This window comes from Abramis brama (assembly GCF_963993115.1).
Source record: "Abramis brama genome assembly, chromosome: 20".
Lineage (NCBI taxonomy): Eukaryota > Metazoa > Chordata > Actinopteri > Cypriniformes > Leuciscidae > Abramis > Abramis brama.
Window position 1 is genome coordinate 16,671,461 of NC_139982.1, and position 18,788 is coordinate 16,690,248.

General features: G+C 39.7%; 1 protein-coding gene across 6 annotated transcripts in view; it reads left to right on the forward strand.

Moving 5' to 3' along the window:
* The window catches only part of tjp1b (tight junction protein 1b), a 126,568-nt gene that overhangs the window by 93,345 nt on the left and 14,435 nt on the right, over nt 1-18,788 (forward strand). For 3 of the 6 annotated variants that reach the window (XM_084094107.1, XM_084094109.1, XM_084094110.1), the window contains 19 exons: nt 2,535-2,591; nt 4,747-4,871; nt 5,991-6,093; nt 6,397-6,721; nt 6,977-7,042; nt 7,162-7,268; nt 7,458-7,626; nt 8,515-8,659; nt 9,313-9,348; nt 13,445-13,572; nt 13,821-13,926; nt 14,019-14,169; nt 16,056-16,164; nt 16,914-17,133; nt 17,224-17,408; nt 17,595-17,690; nt 17,782-17,864; nt 17,967-18,177; nt 18,519-18,619. In XM_084094107.1, coding sequence (XP_083950233.1) covers nt 2,535-2,591; nt 4,747-4,871; nt 5,991-6,093; nt 6,397-6,721; nt 6,977-7,042; nt 7,162-7,268; nt 7,458-7,626; nt 8,515-8,659; nt 9,313-9,348; nt 13,445-13,572; nt 13,821-13,926; nt 14,019-14,169; nt 16,056-16,164; nt 16,914-17,133; nt 17,224-17,408; nt 17,595-17,690; nt 17,782-17,864; nt 17,967-18,177; nt 18,519-18,619 — 2,523 coding nt within the window. The remainder of the gene's footprint in view (nt 1-2,534; nt 2,592-4,746; nt 4,872-5,990; nt 6,094-6,396; nt 6,722-6,976; nt 7,043-7,161; nt 7,269-7,457; nt 7,627-8,514; nt 8,660-9,312; nt 9,349-13,444; nt 13,573-13,820; nt 13,927-14,018; nt 14,170-16,055; nt 16,165-16,913; nt 17,134-17,223; nt 17,409-17,594; nt 17,691-17,781; nt 17,865-17,966; nt 18,178-18,518; nt 18,620-18,788) is intronic. The other 3 variants (XM_084094106.1, XM_084094108.1, XM_084094105.1) reach the window with 2 other exon arrangements.

Sequence of the window (18,788 nt, forward strand, 5' to 3'; positions counted from 1 at the left end):
AAACAAAAACTAATAAAAATTGACAAAAGCACATAACAAAATTTCTAAAACTAGCTAAAATGAATATATAAATGAATATAAATGATACTAAAGTAACTTATTTTATATTAGGCAATTTTAATAATAATAAAAATATATCGCTTGTTTCTGCTCCTTTTTTTGCCTGTTTTTGATCTGGAGATTCAGTACTCTTTCAGAAGATGCAGAAGTAGCGCCCCCTACTGTATAACAGCGAAAACACAGAAAATTATGTCAATAGCGGGGAAAATCATCATGTTTTTGAGAAGTAGGGCTGTCGCGGTGAAGGATTTTCCCTTGCAGTAATTTTGAGTGGCTCAATAGCGCGATATGCGGTTTTACCGCATTTATTAATTTATTTAGATTTATTTATATTTATTTCTTGCTATATAAATAAGTGTTACGATGTGGTCAGCATGCACAAAAACGAGTACATTTTCAGTAACCAATAAACCGAAACTAAACAGCGTCTCTCCGCATTGAAAGCCTGTCACTCAGCGCGCAGTTGTTATGGCAACGGACTGTCTTTGAGTGAGTCATTAAACCATTCATTCAACAACACGTTCAAAAACGCTGATTGATTCATTAAAAGATAGTAATGAAACAAGGTTAATTATTTTTAACTTTGAGCTACACTTTTCAAGGCTCAGCTGACCAGCAATGCGTCGCATGGGTAACGCTGAAGCTTCACTTAATAGAGACAAATGGCATTGATTCAATGCGTGACTCACTGAGTTTTGTTTCCCGCGACCGCGAGTTCCTCGCGCTGTGGATGCTGACCAGCGCTGTCGCTGATGCCATTCATGGTAAATAGCCTTTATTTTAAACGTTAAAAGGATGACAGGACAAATATTTAACTTTCCTTGGACACGGCAAACTTTTCACGAATATATGACTTGACCTCAAAGACAGACGCAGGTAATCGCACGCGCTCAGTCGATCTCATTCACTGTCTGTTTAGGCTTAAGTGCAAATCCACGAAGCCTCTGTACAAATCACCATGATAAAACCATGATATTAACTTATTTAACATTCAATACACATGCACGAAGTTCAAAACAAGAAGGGTATAGCCTTATGAAAAAAGAAAACACTCGAATATCGCGGTTGCTGCGGTTACTTGAATTCCTCTGCGGTTGGCTTGTCAGTAGCGCGGTACTGCAATATTGCGGTTATCGCGACAGCCCTATTGAGAAGGATGAAAAACATTGCTTATTTTCCAGCTTGTGTAGCTCCAATGCAAACACTCAATGTTTTTGTCTTCCGTAGAGTAAAAAATTCACATCTCTGTGATTTTAGGGGCTGTTTACACGACACCGTTTTCAACTAAAAACTGAAGACGTTTTGGGTGCCTGAAAACGCAAACTTTTGAAAACGGGTTTCAAAGTGCAAGTTTTTGAAAACGGTCTCCGTGTAAACAACAAAAATGCAAATCTTTTTCACACACATGCGTATTACGTGTTCAGTCTATAGTGTTTCATCGCCATCTAATGGCCTGGCAGCAGAATACAACGTTTTTAGTCTTTTTCGCGGATCCGTGTGAATGGGGATCGTTTTGACAATGGTGTCGTCTGTACGTGGAAAACTCAAAGGAAAAATGTCTCAGTGTTAATGCGAGGAACAAGCTTCTTTGTTTCACTAAAGAGGGAATCTGCAAACACATTTGAGGAGAGAGTGAAGAATTTTATGATGTGTGTGTGTGTGTGTGTGTGTGTGGTGGATATCCTGTCAGGTGCTGGCTCTGGTCCTGACACTGCTGACATTCCTCATCCTTCATGGATTTCCTCACTTGAGGTCTTGCCACGGATGTGATTGAGTGGGAGGCACAGTCGCCCTCGTGGAACATTTCTAGAGCTACGACCCACGATCCTTCTCGCTCACAGTTTAAACCCCGACGCTCACATCTAAACCCTCCGCATCACCCTGTTGCTGTTTACTTTGCAGTACATTATCACCACATCCGACTACATAAAATCATTCTCTAAATGCGAGTCTGTTTTTCCCAAGTATGCACTGCTTTGGATCTGATGATCTATAGGATTGTGCAGCACTGGCGCTGTTGCGGTAACCGTGTGAAGCTGCTGTTCGAGGTGACTGCATTGCAGAAGCCATGGAGAAATACGTGAATAAATCAATGTTTGAGCACCTCAGGTGGCTTTGCTGTGTGTCAGCAGTCCTTTCTCCTCCTCAAGCCTAGCGTTAGGGTTTCACTACCTTTGTTGTTTCCGTGTCTGTTGTTACATAATTTCCAAGTCTGCTACATAACGTGTAGGAAGATCATTTAGAGTCTTTGGAGGATTTCTAAAGGTATTTACGGATGTGGAGCGCTGAAACGCTTTCAAAGACATTTCCGAATGTGTGTGTAACCCGCTTGATTTTAATGAATGCATCTGCATCCTTGAGGCCGTGTGGGAATGTAACCAATTAAAGTTGTTGATGTTAATCTAACGATTTGTGTGTTTCTCTATTCATCTTTTTCTTTCTGTTTTTTTGTTTGTTTGTTTCTCTCAATACAGAGTGCAGCAATGGAGGAGACTGTAATATGGGAACAGCACACTGTAACTCTACACAGGGTGAGAATCAATTTCTCTTTTTTGATTTGTGTCTGGAATCCAAGTATGGATAGGATACTTATCAAATCATGTTGTTTGTGTGATCTGCATAATACAATTAAAAACCCTTCGAAATATTGGTAGAATCGCATTTGTGTTTTGTTTTTACTTGTTGTTAAAAAAAAATTATATTTCAAGATGTTCTATTACATTCAGCTGGCAGATTATTATCATTATTATTATTTATTTTAACTTGTTTTAAAGATGAAATCAAACCTCTGACTAGCCTGGTCATGTTTGTAACTATAATGTAATCTATAATCTATTGTTCTGCCCAGACTTCCTCTCTTTTTTTTTTTTATACAATATATAAAAAATGGGGTTTTTTTTGTTTTTTTTTGTTTTTTTACGGGAAAACCTTCAAGCAAACTTTTTTTGTGTGTGTTACATTAAATAATTTTACTTTATTGGGTTACTCACTAATAGAAGTGCAAAATACATTTTAAGAAAAGTCACGTCACATGCTATCGGAATTATCGTAAATATATGTTTCCTTGTCGGAAATTGGACATGAACGCCCTCTCAAGTCTTCAAAACATTTTGTCATTTCTGTTCTCTACAGCAACAAAGCACTTCAATGCGACGAGCTCTAGGGCTGTCAAATGAAAATTTGAATTTCGAATATCAGAAACTTATACATCCGTCGACCTATTATGCCCCTTTTCACAAGATGTAAAATAAGTCTCTGATGTCCCCAGAGTGTGTATGTGAAGTTTTAGCTCAAAATACGCAACAGAATTTTATTTACAGCACGTTTAAATCATCATTTTTTGGGTCTGTGAAAAACGCACTGTTTTAGTGCTTCTCCTTTAATGCTAATGAGCTGCTGGTTCACGGCACAGGGGGCGGACGCTTCTCGTGAGTGCATTGCTGCAGCAATGACGGATGTGTACAACTCGCAGTGAACTCGATCAGGGCGGGTCTAAGTTATAACGGCAGTGTCAGTCAACACTCGTGGGCGGGGCCTGTGGCTATAGTGATGTCACTAAAGCCACATTCTGAAAACAGGTCGTTTGGAGAGACTGCTTATGATTTATGGGGATTAAAAAAAAAGGAGTGAGTGGATTTTTATCACTGTAGGGTGGTTGTGTACACACACTGCCAACACACATTTATGTCCAAACACCATACAAAAGTGAATTTTGCATAATAGGTCCCCTTTAAAATAAAAGTCCAAATTCAAATGCAAAACCGGTTTATTCGAATTTTAGCAGTGGCGAACAAGATGCCATGATGATATTTAACTATAAATACATGATGCTGTTTTGTTAATTGTTTATGAAATTATATTTGATTAATAAACGTTATGCTTTTTTTTTAACAGACTGTGATGTTATTTCATTGCTTTGAATAAACAGTTTAATGCGGTGCATTAATATTTTTCTCATTGCACCCTCTTATAATTTGAATATTAGTAATATTTAATTTGAATGTAGTTTTTCAGCCTTTTTGACAGCCTCAATGAGCTCATACCCACGACTTCAGAAGTGGGAAATAGGACATTTCTGATAACACTTGAAGGCAGCATAAGTTACATTTGTGTCGTGGTTTTGTTACGTTACTTCAGTGAACACTTGGTGTCACATGCACTACATAAGGCCAGAAACTTCTATGAAGGTATGTAGATGCTCATGCTTGGTCAACACATTGCAGTTATGCTAGCTAGCTATGAACATGTTGCTAGTTTATATCATAGCTTATGTATAATTTATATATAGCTTATGTGCGTTAAAGTTGTCGATTTAAAAAGCAACACGTAACTTTGTTACTCTCTGTTACAGCTAAAACCGTTCAAGTCGACAATTTATGAACTTTTGTGGAATTCAGGTCCAACATGGCTTGAGTTTTATCGTATTGTTTCTCTCCTCTTTATTTCCGTGACACGGTCTTTCTATCTCTCCGCCCTTCTCTGCCCTTTCTCTGTATCTCTCTGACCATCCCATCCCCTCATTTATCTTCCTTTCCATGCCTCCGATCTTATCTTTTCATTCTCTCTTCATTGTCCTATTCATCTTTTCATTGTCCTATTCCGTCCCTCTCCAGCTCTTCCACCGTGGTGTGAATGTTTCGGTGTCCCTCTCACCTGTTGTGTAACATGTGGATGTGTGTCTCTCAGGCACCAGGGTTCGGCTTCGGGATCGCTATCTCGGGCGGAAGGGATAACCCTCACTTTCAGAGCGGGGAGACGTCCATCGTCATATCTGATGTGCTGAAGGGAGGCCCAGCCGAGGGCTTGCTGCAGTAAGACTCATCTCTTACCTCCTTTATTGAGAATGCCAGTTCAGGTCCACTTTAATTCCTGGATTTGATTTGAATTGGGTGAATTTGATAAGAAAGAATGAAATATCAATGTGACCTTTAAATGTTTAATTTTTTTTAATAGACAATATACAGTAGAGGCTAAAAGTCATGTCTGGCCTAGGAAAATGGACATCTTCATCCTTTATTCAAATATTATTCAAATATTATTCAAAAATGTTAAAGATTTTGTAAGATTATTGTAGTTGTGCTTGGAGTCAATTGTTTTTGTTGTGATAACGCAGTGAAACATGCCAAATTGTGCGGACATCATTTTTTGGCAAGGCTGACACAAAGAAATTATGAACATGCAAAAATAAGAGAGAACCAACTAAATATTAATAACTGATAATTTTGCTTTTTCCTGTCAGCTTTTTGTTTTTCTATGCTTTTTTTTTGCATAGTAAAATAAATCTGTAGCTGTAGATTTCCTTTTTTTCTCGAATAATTTTGATAAACACCTTCTAGTTTATTGTTTTTTTTCTTCCCTCATATTTAAAAAATATAAAATACTTCCCTTATATTTTGATGGTTTAGTCGAACTTGTAGGGTCATTAAAAACAAATATCCCCACCGGAAATCACTTTTGGCCACTGCTGTATGTTTTATGAATTGCTCCTAAACACTTTATGCACTATTTCCCAGAAATATCAGATGATATTAATAATGTTTGGAATGCTACCTAAAGAAATTAGTATTTAATAGATAATATATTATTTATATTTTATATATATTTATTACTCAAATTATATAAATTTTCACTAGTTCTCGGAGAGTACATGTTGGACCCACTGTACATGCTGTGTATTATCAGATATATTTATTTTAAATGTATAAATTTTATAGATCATAGTGAAAGATTTTCTTTTCCAGAATGCTCTGATAACTCAAAGTAATCAGTTGATCTTATGTATATATAAAATAAAAATCTGCTCTTCACCCTCATGGAGTTTTTAGCGTGTAAACGCATGAGCACACAGGACTGCTGATCAAGCTTTGCACTGAGATCAGTTGGAGTGGCACTTTTGCTTACTGCTCTTTTGCACTTTTTGCCCCCGGCAGGGAAAATGACAGAGTGGTGATGGTCAACGCCGTCTCCATGGATAACGTGGATCATGCATATGCAGTGCAGCAACTTCGGAAAAGTGGGAAGAATGCAAAAATAGTATGTATCCTACTTTTTTCTCTCTCTCGCTCTCGCTCTCTCTCTCTCTCTCTCTCTCTCTCTCTCTCTCTCTCTCTCATTTTCACTAGTCCTCTCAGACTTTTATTTATTTACTTAGTTTTAGTTTGTATACATTTTTCAAAATGCTAATTAAAGATAGTCTAGTATTGGAAGTATGTTTATTAAAGTAGCCTCACACTTTTGGACCCACTTTTATTCATTTATTTTGCACTAAAATCCATAAGAGAATGTTTTAAAGATGTATTGGAGATAAAAAAAAAATGTGGCCAAAAATCTGTCCAGACCATCAGGAGAAAGAGGAAGGTGCAGATCCCTATGGGGCGCACGGGTGATCGCGAGACCATGTCGGAGCACGACGAGGACGATGACAGTTACGAAGAGGAGATTTATGAGGCACGGAGCGGCCGGAGCGCCTACAGCGGGGGCGGAGCCACGGGCCGGAGGAGCGGCAGGGGCGAACGGCTGGGCGGGAGGAGGGACCGGGACAGAGAGCGCAGCGGCTCCAGAGAGAGGAGTCTGTCCCCACGCTCGGACCGCCACTCTGTGTCCTCCAACCTCCCCCCTCGCCCAGCCAAGGTCACCCTCATCAAGTCCCGCAAAAATGAAGGTGAACATGGCCGCTTCGAGCCTGCCAACCGGTGTCGTCCAATCACATTTGCCCTTACATAGCACAACAAGTTTCCAGGTGGTCTGTCCCCATTAAATTGAAAATGCTACACAAAACAACATAATCTCATCCAGTCAGAACATATTTGAAGTTTAATGTTTAGTCCCAATGACATTTTTGCTATGTCAACCCTCTACGCACACCGTGGCAATAAAATTGCCAACGGCTAGTCATTTTTTAGTTTTCTCTTTTTAGATTCCCGCCCACTACTGATGGAACCAGCCGGCAGTGGTTGCCTGGCCTTAAAGGATGAAAAACAAAGTTAGTCATTTTTTACAGGAAAAAGGGTTGTGTGTGCAGGTTTCCATCAGGAAAAAAAGCAACTTTATAGCTAACATATGCTAACATGCTGTATGTGTTTCTGCGGTTTACTCTGTAAGCAGAATACGGGCTTCGCCTGGCCAGCCACATCTTCGTAAAGGACATTTCCCCCGAGAGTCTGGCAGCTCGAGACGGAAACATACAGGAGGGAGACGTGGTGCTCAAGGTAAGATAAATGACCACCTGTAGGAGAGGGGAAACAGATGGAGAGAGAGAAGGGAGTGTATTAAGTGACGAGCGTGACTGAAGTGATGCATTTAGTGATGTGAGGAATTATGAAATAATGCAGACATTTGCTAATGGAGATGAATTACAGCGCTCTCATCTTTTTTATCATCATTTACTCTGGAACTAGATCAATGGCACTGTGACTGAGAATCTGTCCCTGATCGATGCTAAGAAACTGATCGAGAGGTCAAAGGGCAAGCTGAAGATGGTGGTGCAGAGAGACGAGAGGGCGACCCTGCTCAATATCCCCGACATGGATGACAGCATACCTTCGGCGAATGCCTCTGACAGAGATGGTGAGAGAGTGTCTGTACAGCACACACACCCACTAGTCAAATTGGATTTGATTTATTCTTTTCCATTCTACCTGCTTATAAATATAGTTAGAACGCTGTAACTTTAATTCACAAAGAGATCCTACTAAATAAATGCACGTTTTATTTATTCTTTAGAATATCAGTTTATTGAAATTTTGGTAACAGTACATTTACAGTAAAAACTTCTAAACAAAGCAAGCTAATTGCGTGACATTATTATTTTAGTGTATATATCTTATATAAATATCTATATATTTTTGTTGTGGTTTTAAGCATAAACCTCACTAAATTTTGTTAGATAAAACAATTGATACTTAAACAGGGTTTTAATGCTTATTTTAGTATTATTTTTATACCATTATAGTATTTATTAAAATTGAGTTATTTAGTTTTATACTTTAAGTTTTTGATTTTATTTTACATTTTTAGTAAATTTTTTCAAATATGTAATTGTTTTTCTTGTTTTAAGCAGTGTTGTTACTGTTAACTAAAACTTAAACTTTTAGAATTAAGGATAAAGCTAAACTAAAATAATTTAAGTATTAGATGGAAAAACTCAAACTTGAAAAACTTAAACAGAAATTAGAAATGTTCACTTAAATAAAATAAAACAAGTTTAAGTTATATATAGTTATATATAGTTCAATATATATATAAATATAAATTTTAAATTATAAAAATGACAAAAGCACATAAAACTACCAGAAATTATTAGGTAAATTAATTGTAAATTGTTTAGACTTTTTTGAAAATTATTTTGGATTTTTTAGGGAAAAATAGAATATCCCAATAGCAATACTTTAGATTGACTTGGTATACTGTAACAAACACCTGTGATGGTGTGAAATCATGTGATCTTTGTGTTAGATATTTCAGAAATCCACTCCGTGGCCTCCGATCATTCCAACCGATCCCACGAGCGGAAGAGAAGCAGCCGGTCTCGATCCCCGGACCGCCGCTCTGAGCCATCGGACCACTCCAGACACTCTCCACCGCAGATCAGCAATGGCAGGTCCGAAACCTTTTCTGTTTCTATTACTTTTCACACAAGATGTTGTCACAAATGTACTACACTTAGGAGCCAAATCATCTCCAAATAGTCTTTTTCGGCTCTCTCTCCCCCCCCTCATTATTAAAGTCTTCCTGTTTTTATAAGATTCAACAGATTGAACTTTAAGAGCTGAAGTTTCAGGCCTGCTCACCGCTGATATGAGAACAGGCATATGAGAAAAGGTTCTGTCAGACGGTACCGCAGCTCTTGACAAAACGCTCCTGTAAATTGGATGTGTCCTAGATAGATAAACCAGGGTGTGACAGCGGTAGAGGATGAGAGGAATTTCATCTCCCTGCAAATGTGCCATCCTCCTAAATGAAACCTTAAATTTAAAGGTGGAGTGTGTTATTTTTTTGAGGGTAAAATGCTTTCAAATACTTGAAAGCATCAGTAGGTAATTTGTAGGTTGACTTAGGAAGAGAGGAAACTCTCTGGCACTATGTAAGTATGCTCTGTTTGTGTTTTTGAGAAGGCTCCAACTGGTTGGCTGGCTTTTGTTTTAGAAGAAGAAATTACACACTCCACACAAGCCAGAATTGACCACATACGTTTATAGACCTTCAGGTTTGTAGGTGTTAATGAAGTTTCTTCTGGTTCTTGTTTTGAATCAGGGCCGCAGGGCCGACGACTCAGAGAACCCGGCCTGTGTAAGTTTATGGCTCCGGTTAACGCAAGCGTCCCGAACATAGCTAACCAAACTAACGCTTTTGTGAGCTTTGCACTAAAGCATGTGACGGGGGCGCTTCACAAAGTGATGTAACCCAACGTGTGTGTGTGTGTGGTATGCTGAAAATTTATGCGAACTACTTGACATGTTAATTTAATCATTCCAACGTCACAACCCTGGCTAAGGGAATGAAGCCCAACAAATCAACTTGTGTACAGGGAATTCATTGGTTTGTGTGCCTAATCCCAGCATGCGTCTCTGACATCAAACATATCCCTCCATTCATTCTCATTTATTCAATTTCACAGAACTGGTCTCAGCTGTTACCCCTTTCCTGCTGAGCAAAGACAAGTATAGGGGTGTCTGTCGATAACGTACAATACACACATGCTCCAAAGGGCTGCTGCTGTCAGTTTCGCAGTGTTGGCGAAAACATGCTTCTTTTAACATAATTTGTAGTAGTAGTTCTCTGCCTTAGAGAGTTCTTGGTATTACAGGCACATCTGCTCTGCCAACCATCCTTGAAAGTCGTCCAATAGGATTGAAGCACCACCTGCACCATGTGCGTAGACACAAACATTTGGAATCGGTGAAGACAGAGGCAGCGTGCTGAAAGCTTAGTTGTTGCTTTGTAAACCTTTTCTGATAAGAACATCACTGAATTCCTTCAGGTTTAATGGATGGAACCGTTGAGGAGTCAATTTTTGTTTTATCTGAGAACCACCTTTTTTTGGGGCTGGAAACATGGAATGCTGCCAGAATGGGCAAGGCACCATGTCGGTGGTACCAACTAATAAAATATGTTCTATGAATGTTTTATGACATTCCCCTTAAGTTATTAAAATATTATTCTGAATGTTCTCTGAACAGTAATCAGTCCTCTGAAAAAAAGTTTTTTTCTCAGTGATTGGAATATTAAAGAAATAGTTCACTTCAAAATGAAAATTCTGTCATCATTTACTCCCCCTGAGGAGTAAATGATGAGTTTCCCTGAGGTTTCCCTTCCTGAGTTTCTTTCTTCTGTTAAACACAATAGAAGATATTTTGAAGAATGTCGGTAACCAGACAGTTGATGAACCCTATTGACGTCCATAGTATTTTTTTCCTACTATGGAAGTCAGTGAGGTCTATCAACTGTCTGGTTACCGACATTCTTCAAAATATCTTTCTTTGTGTTCAGCAGAAGAAAGAAATTCATACAGGTTTGAAACAACTTGAGGGTGAGTAAATGATGACAACATTTTCATTTTGAAGTGAACTATTTCTTTAAGGAAACATTCCATCTTGTCATTTTGCAAACATCATGGGAAGACCAGAGATGACTTTGAAAGAATGTTCTTTTATCATTACTGGAAGACCTTTGTGCAAAACTCTTAGAGAACCGTGTCAAAACGTGTTCTGAGAACGTTTACTCTTAGCTGGGATGTTTGAGAACATGAAGAACTCCCCGTCCCACTGAGAACATAAGAGAAGACGCATACATATAAATCAAAATGTATTTCTAGTTTTGCCTTTCTGCTACCTTTTATGTCTCGTGGACGTCCTTGTGTTGCCATCAGCCAGTCAGACCTATCATGATGTTTCAGAGTGATTAGTCACATGGCATTTGCTGAATAACTGCCATTGAGGAGTATCATAGACACTGGTTTGAACCTTGTGTACGAACAAGATCCAACATTTTTTTTTTTTCTCTTGTTTGGTTAATTTTACCAGCCTGGTAACAAAGAGGAAAGAAAGTGTTTTAAGATGTCCTGCCAAGTTCTTCTCTCCATTTTCTCTTTCAATGAAAGATTAGAGAATTAAACCAGTGTTTGGTGCATCACAAACTAAATAGGATTATCAACTTTTTAAATGGAGAAAAAAAGTTGAATGGTATGTTGATGTCAAAGTCTCTAAACGTTCAGTCGGACTCTACGATATTTTAAGTCGTTGGGCACTAGATGGACGCTAGCCAAATCAGGCAGACGCCAACATGCTCTCATTCTCAGAACTAGTAGTGTTTATACATTTTGGTGTTTAATTTAAGGACATTTTTGTTCACTTTGTACTATAAAAAAGTGTTGGGTGGGCACTTAATGTCCGATGTAAAATTTAGATCCCAGTTAAGGACGTACTGAATTACACACCTAATTTCCTGTTGAGAATAAAAACTCAACACATCCCCGTATCAGAGTGCCATATTTCTTCGAAACAGAGCGCAACATGCAATGCAAGTGCAAGCATTTTTTCTCTTGTAGTTAATTTTATTGATTATTATAACTGTAAAGAGCCTCGAGTGCACAATGGAGTCTTTAATACTTTAAGGTAATAGTGCATTATGCCATACACTTATCCTCAATCAGCCAAGGCTTATTATTGAGCCCCACGTTGCTGGGAAAGATATTCGTCATTGTCATGAATAAAACAGGACCACGTGTGGCGGCCCGGCCCTGCAGAGATGGAGAGTTTCTGCAATCCGTGGATGTCGCCCGCTGTTGTTTACCGTGACAATAAAGGTCACGGGCAGGACCCGTCATCTTTGGCCATGTGCCGATTTTTGGAGTGCCTCAATGGTGGTGGTGCACCTGGAGTCCTTTTCTCTTTGTCGTCTCTTTCTCTCTCTCTCTCTCTCTCTCTCTCTCTCTCTCTCTCTCTCTCTCTCTCTCTCTCTCTCTCTCTCTCTCTCTCTCTCTCTCCTCCATTACTCCAGATCAGATGGTCTGCGCTAAATATAGTCCAACAAAGGAGCTGCAAAACACAGCTGTGACCTTCAAGACTACCTAGCTGCCCTAGCCACACAACGTCCTCCCTCTCTCCCCATCTACCTCGCTCTCATCTGCCATTTGTCTTTCAGTGTAAACAGTGTTTTATGGGTTGTGTGCTTAGGCTCGATAGTGTGGAAAAAGCGGCGTTGTTTTTCGGTTGTCCTGCTGAGAGCAGAGCATGCATTAATCATCAAAAGCTTTAACCGAACAGCACAAAGCTCATCTCATTCAACACTGTACCGTATATTTTCAGTGTCTTGGTTTACAGGTGTGTTGTTGATGTACATTCACTTACGGCCTGAAACATACTCTACCAAGCACATGAACGCAAACACTTTGCATTCTCAGCGTTGCCACAAGGGGTGCTATAGTGGACTTTCGCGTAAAGTGTCAGTTCTTTGAGGTCAACTACTGTCATAGTGGAGCAATAATTTAAGAATCTTGTCGAGCAAGTTTGTTAAAGTAAGTTCAATGCTTGACCTCTGGTTTTAACAGCACAGATATATGGGAGTAACTCTCTCGCCGCCTGGAGTATTGAGGTAATTTACTGCCACAACAACAACACAAGATTGCGTGTTAAAGTACTTCATTGATATACCGATATCGATTTAGTTTGCCAAGCGTTCACATCTGCGTTTGAGTACTTGTGTCGAGAATGTTTGTGGCCTTTGGAGAAAATGTGTTTATCTTTTAAAAGTGAATTTGATTCAAGTATTTAGTGAATCAATAATAGTGCTATAGTCATATTTTAAGTTATAATAAGTTCCGTTTTGTACAATACATAACAGTTAGTGAAATCAATTTGGGAAGTCTGGTTCATGTTAGAGATTTGGTTCATTTAGATTCTTTCAATGAATTCAGAAGACTTGATTCACTAATCATCATTCAAAACTGATTCATCATTCAACACTGGCAAAAGTCAATATTATTATCGATGAATTTTACAAATCAGTGTTTTTTTTAGTTGTACATCATGTAAATGTAGATATTTGAGTTTGATGTCACTCTAGTTGAGACCCTAATTGTATTTGTTCCATATAAACCCATTTTTAAGTCTAAGTTGAAGAAGATTCGTTCTGAGAATTGAGAATTTTGCATTGCTTATGGTTCAACCATATCACTCCCCTCATTGTTTTACTTCAAAACAAACTTGTCACACACAATCCACTGATTTAAATTGCTTCTCATATCAGTTTGACCAAATCATTAAAAAGAAACAACTTCAAAGAATGATTCATCCACAGATTTACTACATTTACGCTCATTAAAGACTAATGCATGACATAATTTCCTGTGTGGGATTCTAACAGCTTGTCTTCTTTACACCCCCAGTCACAGGAGCCGTGATGAAGACAGGATCTCCAAGGCCGGGCCGCTTCCTCTACCTGCTAAGATGGTGGAGGAGATGCCGAAAGAGCAGAGCGCAGCCAGAGAAGAGAAACAGCTCCCCCCTCTGCCAGGTCAGAGGTCATTACACATGGATACACTGATCAAACACTCTCTGCCTGTGCACGTGGGCTTGTGTTCGTGCGCAGCTGGTGATGAGCAGCAGGAGTTTGTCAGTTGTGACAGTGTCTTCCCACCTGCTTCGTCCCGCTGGGCGTCTTTGACCTCCCAGTGTGCGACAAGCTCATGTGGTGACAATTCTTTGTGTGTGTGTGTGTGTGTGTGTTTTGCTCAGCTATTCAATGTGCTTTGATCTCCTCAGAGCCCAAGCCTGTGTACGCTCAACCTGGCCAGCCTGACGTGGACCTGCCTGTTAGTCCGGCAGACGCCCCTGTGCCCAGCGTCACAAATGATGACAGCATTTTACGGTGCGTCTCACCAACTTCCCCAAACCCAAAACTGTTTTAGAGATGTTGAGAATGAAACGTCCCTAGATGCATGTTTGTGTGTCCACCCTCAGGCCGAGCATGAAGCTGGTGAAGTTTAAGAAGGGCGAGAGTGTTGGATTGAGACTCGCTGGTGGGAATGATGTTGGGATATTTGTGGCGGGGGTTCTGGAGGACAGTCCTGCTGCTAAAGAGGGCCTGGAGGAGGGAGACCAGATTCTCAGGGTGAGTTCACTGATTAATTACTGCAAAAACTTCAGTCTACAAAAGCTGTCTACATAGGCAGCCTCTTCTAAAGGTCATCAGGAGACTGTCCTTTGCTAGTGGTTGCTAGTGATCCACCAATCAGACAGTCACCGTTACTGTGGAAGCAAGAACTATGGCAAAAGAACTCTACAGTAACTGCCCACTCCCATGATGTATTGCGAATTATGTAAAATAGTTCATCTCTTTTCACTCTCAAACAACTTGTGTATAAATGTGTACAAAGGATATTTATAAATGCACTACTGTTCAAAATGTTGGGTTCTGTTATATTTTGAAATAAGTCTGACACTGACACTAAGGCTGCATCTATTTTATGAAAAATACAGTAATATTGTGAAATATTATTACACTGTTTTCTATTTTAAAATGTAATTTATTCCTGAGATCAAAGCTGAATTTTCAGCATCATTACTCCAGTCTTCAGTGTCACATGATCCTTCAGAAATCATTCTAATATGATGATTTGCTGCTCAAGAAACATTTCTTAATATTATCAACTTGATAGCTGAACGTGTCTTTCCATGCTCACAGCCAAAGGATTATACTTATCATACTTATATATGTATATATTTTTGCGCAGAAAATGAAGTATACCTGGGCCTTAATACGCCCTTGATGAAATTTCTTTAGAAAAAAATCTTACTGACCCCAAACTTTTGAAATGAAGTGTATATGAATATTGAACTTTTGTGTTTGATTTGATTGCTTGTGCTTCATGTAGATAATTCCCTCATAAAAATAAGTGCACATTAAAGGCTTATAAATGAATGGGAAAAATACTTCTCGAGCCATTTTTATAATAATATAATATGCATTTTTGTAATAAAAATAGTTAAAATAGTTATTTATAAGCCTATTAGAACCGTTTTCTTATGATACATAAGAATACTGTCTTGAATTTTGAGTTCACCGCAGAATCATCTGCAAAAAATACATGTGATGCTGCCTTAACTTTTTGCTAATAATTGGTATGATGTTTGGATGGGACTTGTGTGTGTGGGTGTGGGTGTGTGGCCTTGTAAACCCTACATTATTGGGACAAAATGTCCCCACAAAGATGTCAATACCCGAAATACTAGTCCTTGTGGGGAATTTTTTTTTGTCCCGTTGATGAAAACAGCTTATAAATCATACTAATTGTGTTTTGCAAATGAAAAAATGCAGAAAGTTTTTGTGTAATGGGTAGGTTTAGGGGTAGGGTTAGTGTCAGGGGATAGAATATATACAGTTTGTACAGTATAAAAATCATTACTTTTGTGGAAAGTCCCTATAAAACATGAAAACACAATGTGTGTGTGTGAATGTGCATCTGATTTTTATACCTGCTTGGTTTGTGCCCAAGCTATTGCATCTCTTACAGTTTCTTAGCCGCTCAGCCTGTTGTTTGTGGTGGCGTTTAGCTCTTGTGATGAATAACCGGAGTGGGACTCTTAAAGGCCTGTGGGTGAAGGGAGATTTGGTGTCCCGGCTTTTATGACCTTCTGTTTACGGGCTCTTTAATGGCAGTCTTAGTTTTATGGCGGTTCCCCCTTCCAAAATGTCCCTCTTGTGCTGTATGGATGGCATTAAACCTCAGTGTGTGAAGATGCTTGCCTTCTCTCAGGATGGTTTCCCCGGTGACGTTGGTTTCCTTCACCTCGCTGCCAAACGCAGCCTCTTTCTTTTCCTCACTGGGTTTTTCCAACATGCTTATTCTTTATTCAGAACATTTGTCACTTTCCCTTTTCTCGCAAACCTCACCACCCAATCACACTTTTTTCACAAACCTGCCTCTTGAAACTTTCTGCCCATTCATTAGTCCCTTTTAGAGTGTTCTAATTAGCTTTTCTTCGAACCCTTTCCAGGTAAACAACGTGGATTTCGCGAACATCATCCGTGAGGAGGCAGTGCTGTTTCTGCTGGACCTGCCCAAAGGAGAGGAGGTCACCATCTTAGCCCAGAAAAAGAAAGATGGTGAGGATGCAGTCTGTCAGGTCTTGGTATACGTGACTTGATTTAGGGCAGGCTTGATTTTATCCATCAGGAATTGATTAGATTAACAAAAGTTCCAGAATGGACAAAGACTTATTTGAGTTTGTTACAACAATGCCTAAATAGCTTTTTGGTTGTAACGTCAGCAGAAAATGAGGGACCAGCATGTTAATGTATTTTCATTTACAAAATAATTTAACTAATAATATCATAACCTAGCTTGATTACATCCCATCAATTCTTTTATGGCCTAATTGCCTAAATGTGGAGATGCTGCTCACTGCAGAGCCATGGGAGAAGAGCCCTTCTCTGAATGTAATTTTTTATTTTTTTTGTGATTTTAATCATCCAGAGAGGTGGAGCGTTTGGCTCTGCAGTGAACACCACTTGTAAAAGTGTGAAAATGAGTGTTATTTTAATGTTTTGTAACCAGTTAGTGCTATGGTAAGCTAGTTAGCCAAGTTGTCAATGCCTGATCAAAAATGAACGTGTTATCATGATATCTTACTCTAGCTAATCAAAAGAGGTTGTTTTTCTTAACCAGTTACCGTTATGCTTAGCTAGTAGGTTAAACCACCAAGCTGGTTTTCACTGGTCAAGGCTACTCTAACCAGTGTTCTTGATGGGTTTTTTGGCACTTGTTAGACTGACCAGCAAAACCACCTTAAACTGGTTCAAGTTTTTTAGCAGGACTGCTAAATAATAATAATATAAATTTCTTTGCTTCCCAGTGTACCGGCGCATTGTAGAGTCCGACGTTGGTGACTCGTTCTACATCAGGACCCATTTTGAGTATGAGAAGGAGTCGCCCTACGGCCTGAGCTTCAACAAGGGTGAGGTCTTTAGAGTGGTTGACACCCTTTACAATGGCAAACTGGGCTCTTGGCTCGCCATCCGCATCGGCAAGAACCACCAGGAGGTGGAGCGGGGCATCATCCCCAACAAGAATAGGTACTGAAACCATTTGTATTAGTTGGCATTCAGTCATGCTTGTTTGAAGTGTTGTCATTCAAGTTTGGACTGATGTTTTGTGTCCTGCAGGGCTGAGCAGCTATCGAGTGTCCAGTACACTCTCCCAAAGACTCCAGGAGGGGATCGGGCCGACTTCTGGAGGTTCAGAGGCCTCCGTAGCTCCAAACGAAACCTGAGGAAGAGCAGAGAGGACCTTTCCGCTCAGCCCGTCCAAACAAAGTTCCCTGCTTATGAAAGAGTCGTGCTTAGAGAAGGTACGGCACCTGCTCTTGGTTTAGTTGCTTTAGTTATTTGTGGTTTGGACATCTATTGTTTTTAAGCTTTGCTAATCAGTTTCGGTCCATCTGTTGATGTTTGCAGGAAATAATCTGATAGATTTACATTGAAGGACAACAGTTTTGTATAAATCTAGTTAACCTGTTGTTTCTCCTGCATAAAAGCTGGTTTCTTGAGGCCAGTGGTCATTTTCGGGCCTATTGCGGATGTCGCAAGAGAGAAACTGTCGAGAGAGGAGGCTGACCTCTTTGAACTTGCAAGTGAGTTTTGTGTACTGAGATTTGATGTAGTTTTTTCTTTAATATTTAGAAGGTGAATCTGTATAAACCTGTCTTCTTCTCCTCCTCTCAGAGAGTGAACCCAGAGACGCAGGGACAGACCAGCGCAGCTCTGGAATCATTCGTCTCCATACCATTAAACAGATCATTGACCGAGTGAGTATGGAATAATTTAGTTAACTGCCATCCCGCTTTCCTTCTGCTCCGCTCGTGAGCAAACACACAGCTGGAGTTTCATGATTCTGTTTGTACTGCTAGGACAAGCATGCCGTGCTGGACATCACACCCAACGCGGTGGATCGTCTGAACTACGCTCAGTGGTACCCCATAGTGGTGTTCCTGAATCCAGACAGCAAGCAGGGTGTCAAGAACATGAGGACCAGGCTCTGTTCCGAGTCCAGGAAGAGCGCCCGGAAGCTGTACGAGCGCGCTCTCAAACTGAGAAAGAACAACCATCATCTCTTCACCAGTGAGTAGACTAAAACATCGAAATAACATCATGTCGTTACAAAATTATGACTTTCTTTAGTCTGTGGAACACAAAAGGAGACATTTTCCATATAATGACCTTATATGGACTTCCATATAATGAAAGTGAATTAAGGACTGGGACATTTGCAAGCTTCAAAAAGGATGCAAAAGGACCATAAACGTAGTCTAAAGTAGCTTTGTGTGAGGAACAGACTGAAATTGAAGTCATAGGTCACCACTTATTATTTTTAATGGTTAGGATTGCACTAGTTGTTGTTAGTTATTAGCACAATGCTGTGATTTGCTTACAGAATTAATTCCGACTCTGCTTCCTTTTAGCCACCATCAACTTGAACAACATGAACGACGGGTGGTACGGCGCTTTGAAAGAGACCATCCAGCAGCAACAGAACCAGTTGGTTTGGGTCTCAGAGGGAAAGGTAAGTTTCTCTACAGTTCTGTGTCCCAATATCCAGACATGTTGCTTCTTTGTCTAGAGCCCGCCGACCCAAACACCTTAGGTGAGGGGTCAGCAACCTGTCTCAACTCAACCCCACCCCTATTTATGTGTCTTATACAATACATTACTGGACTGCTATCTAGAATACT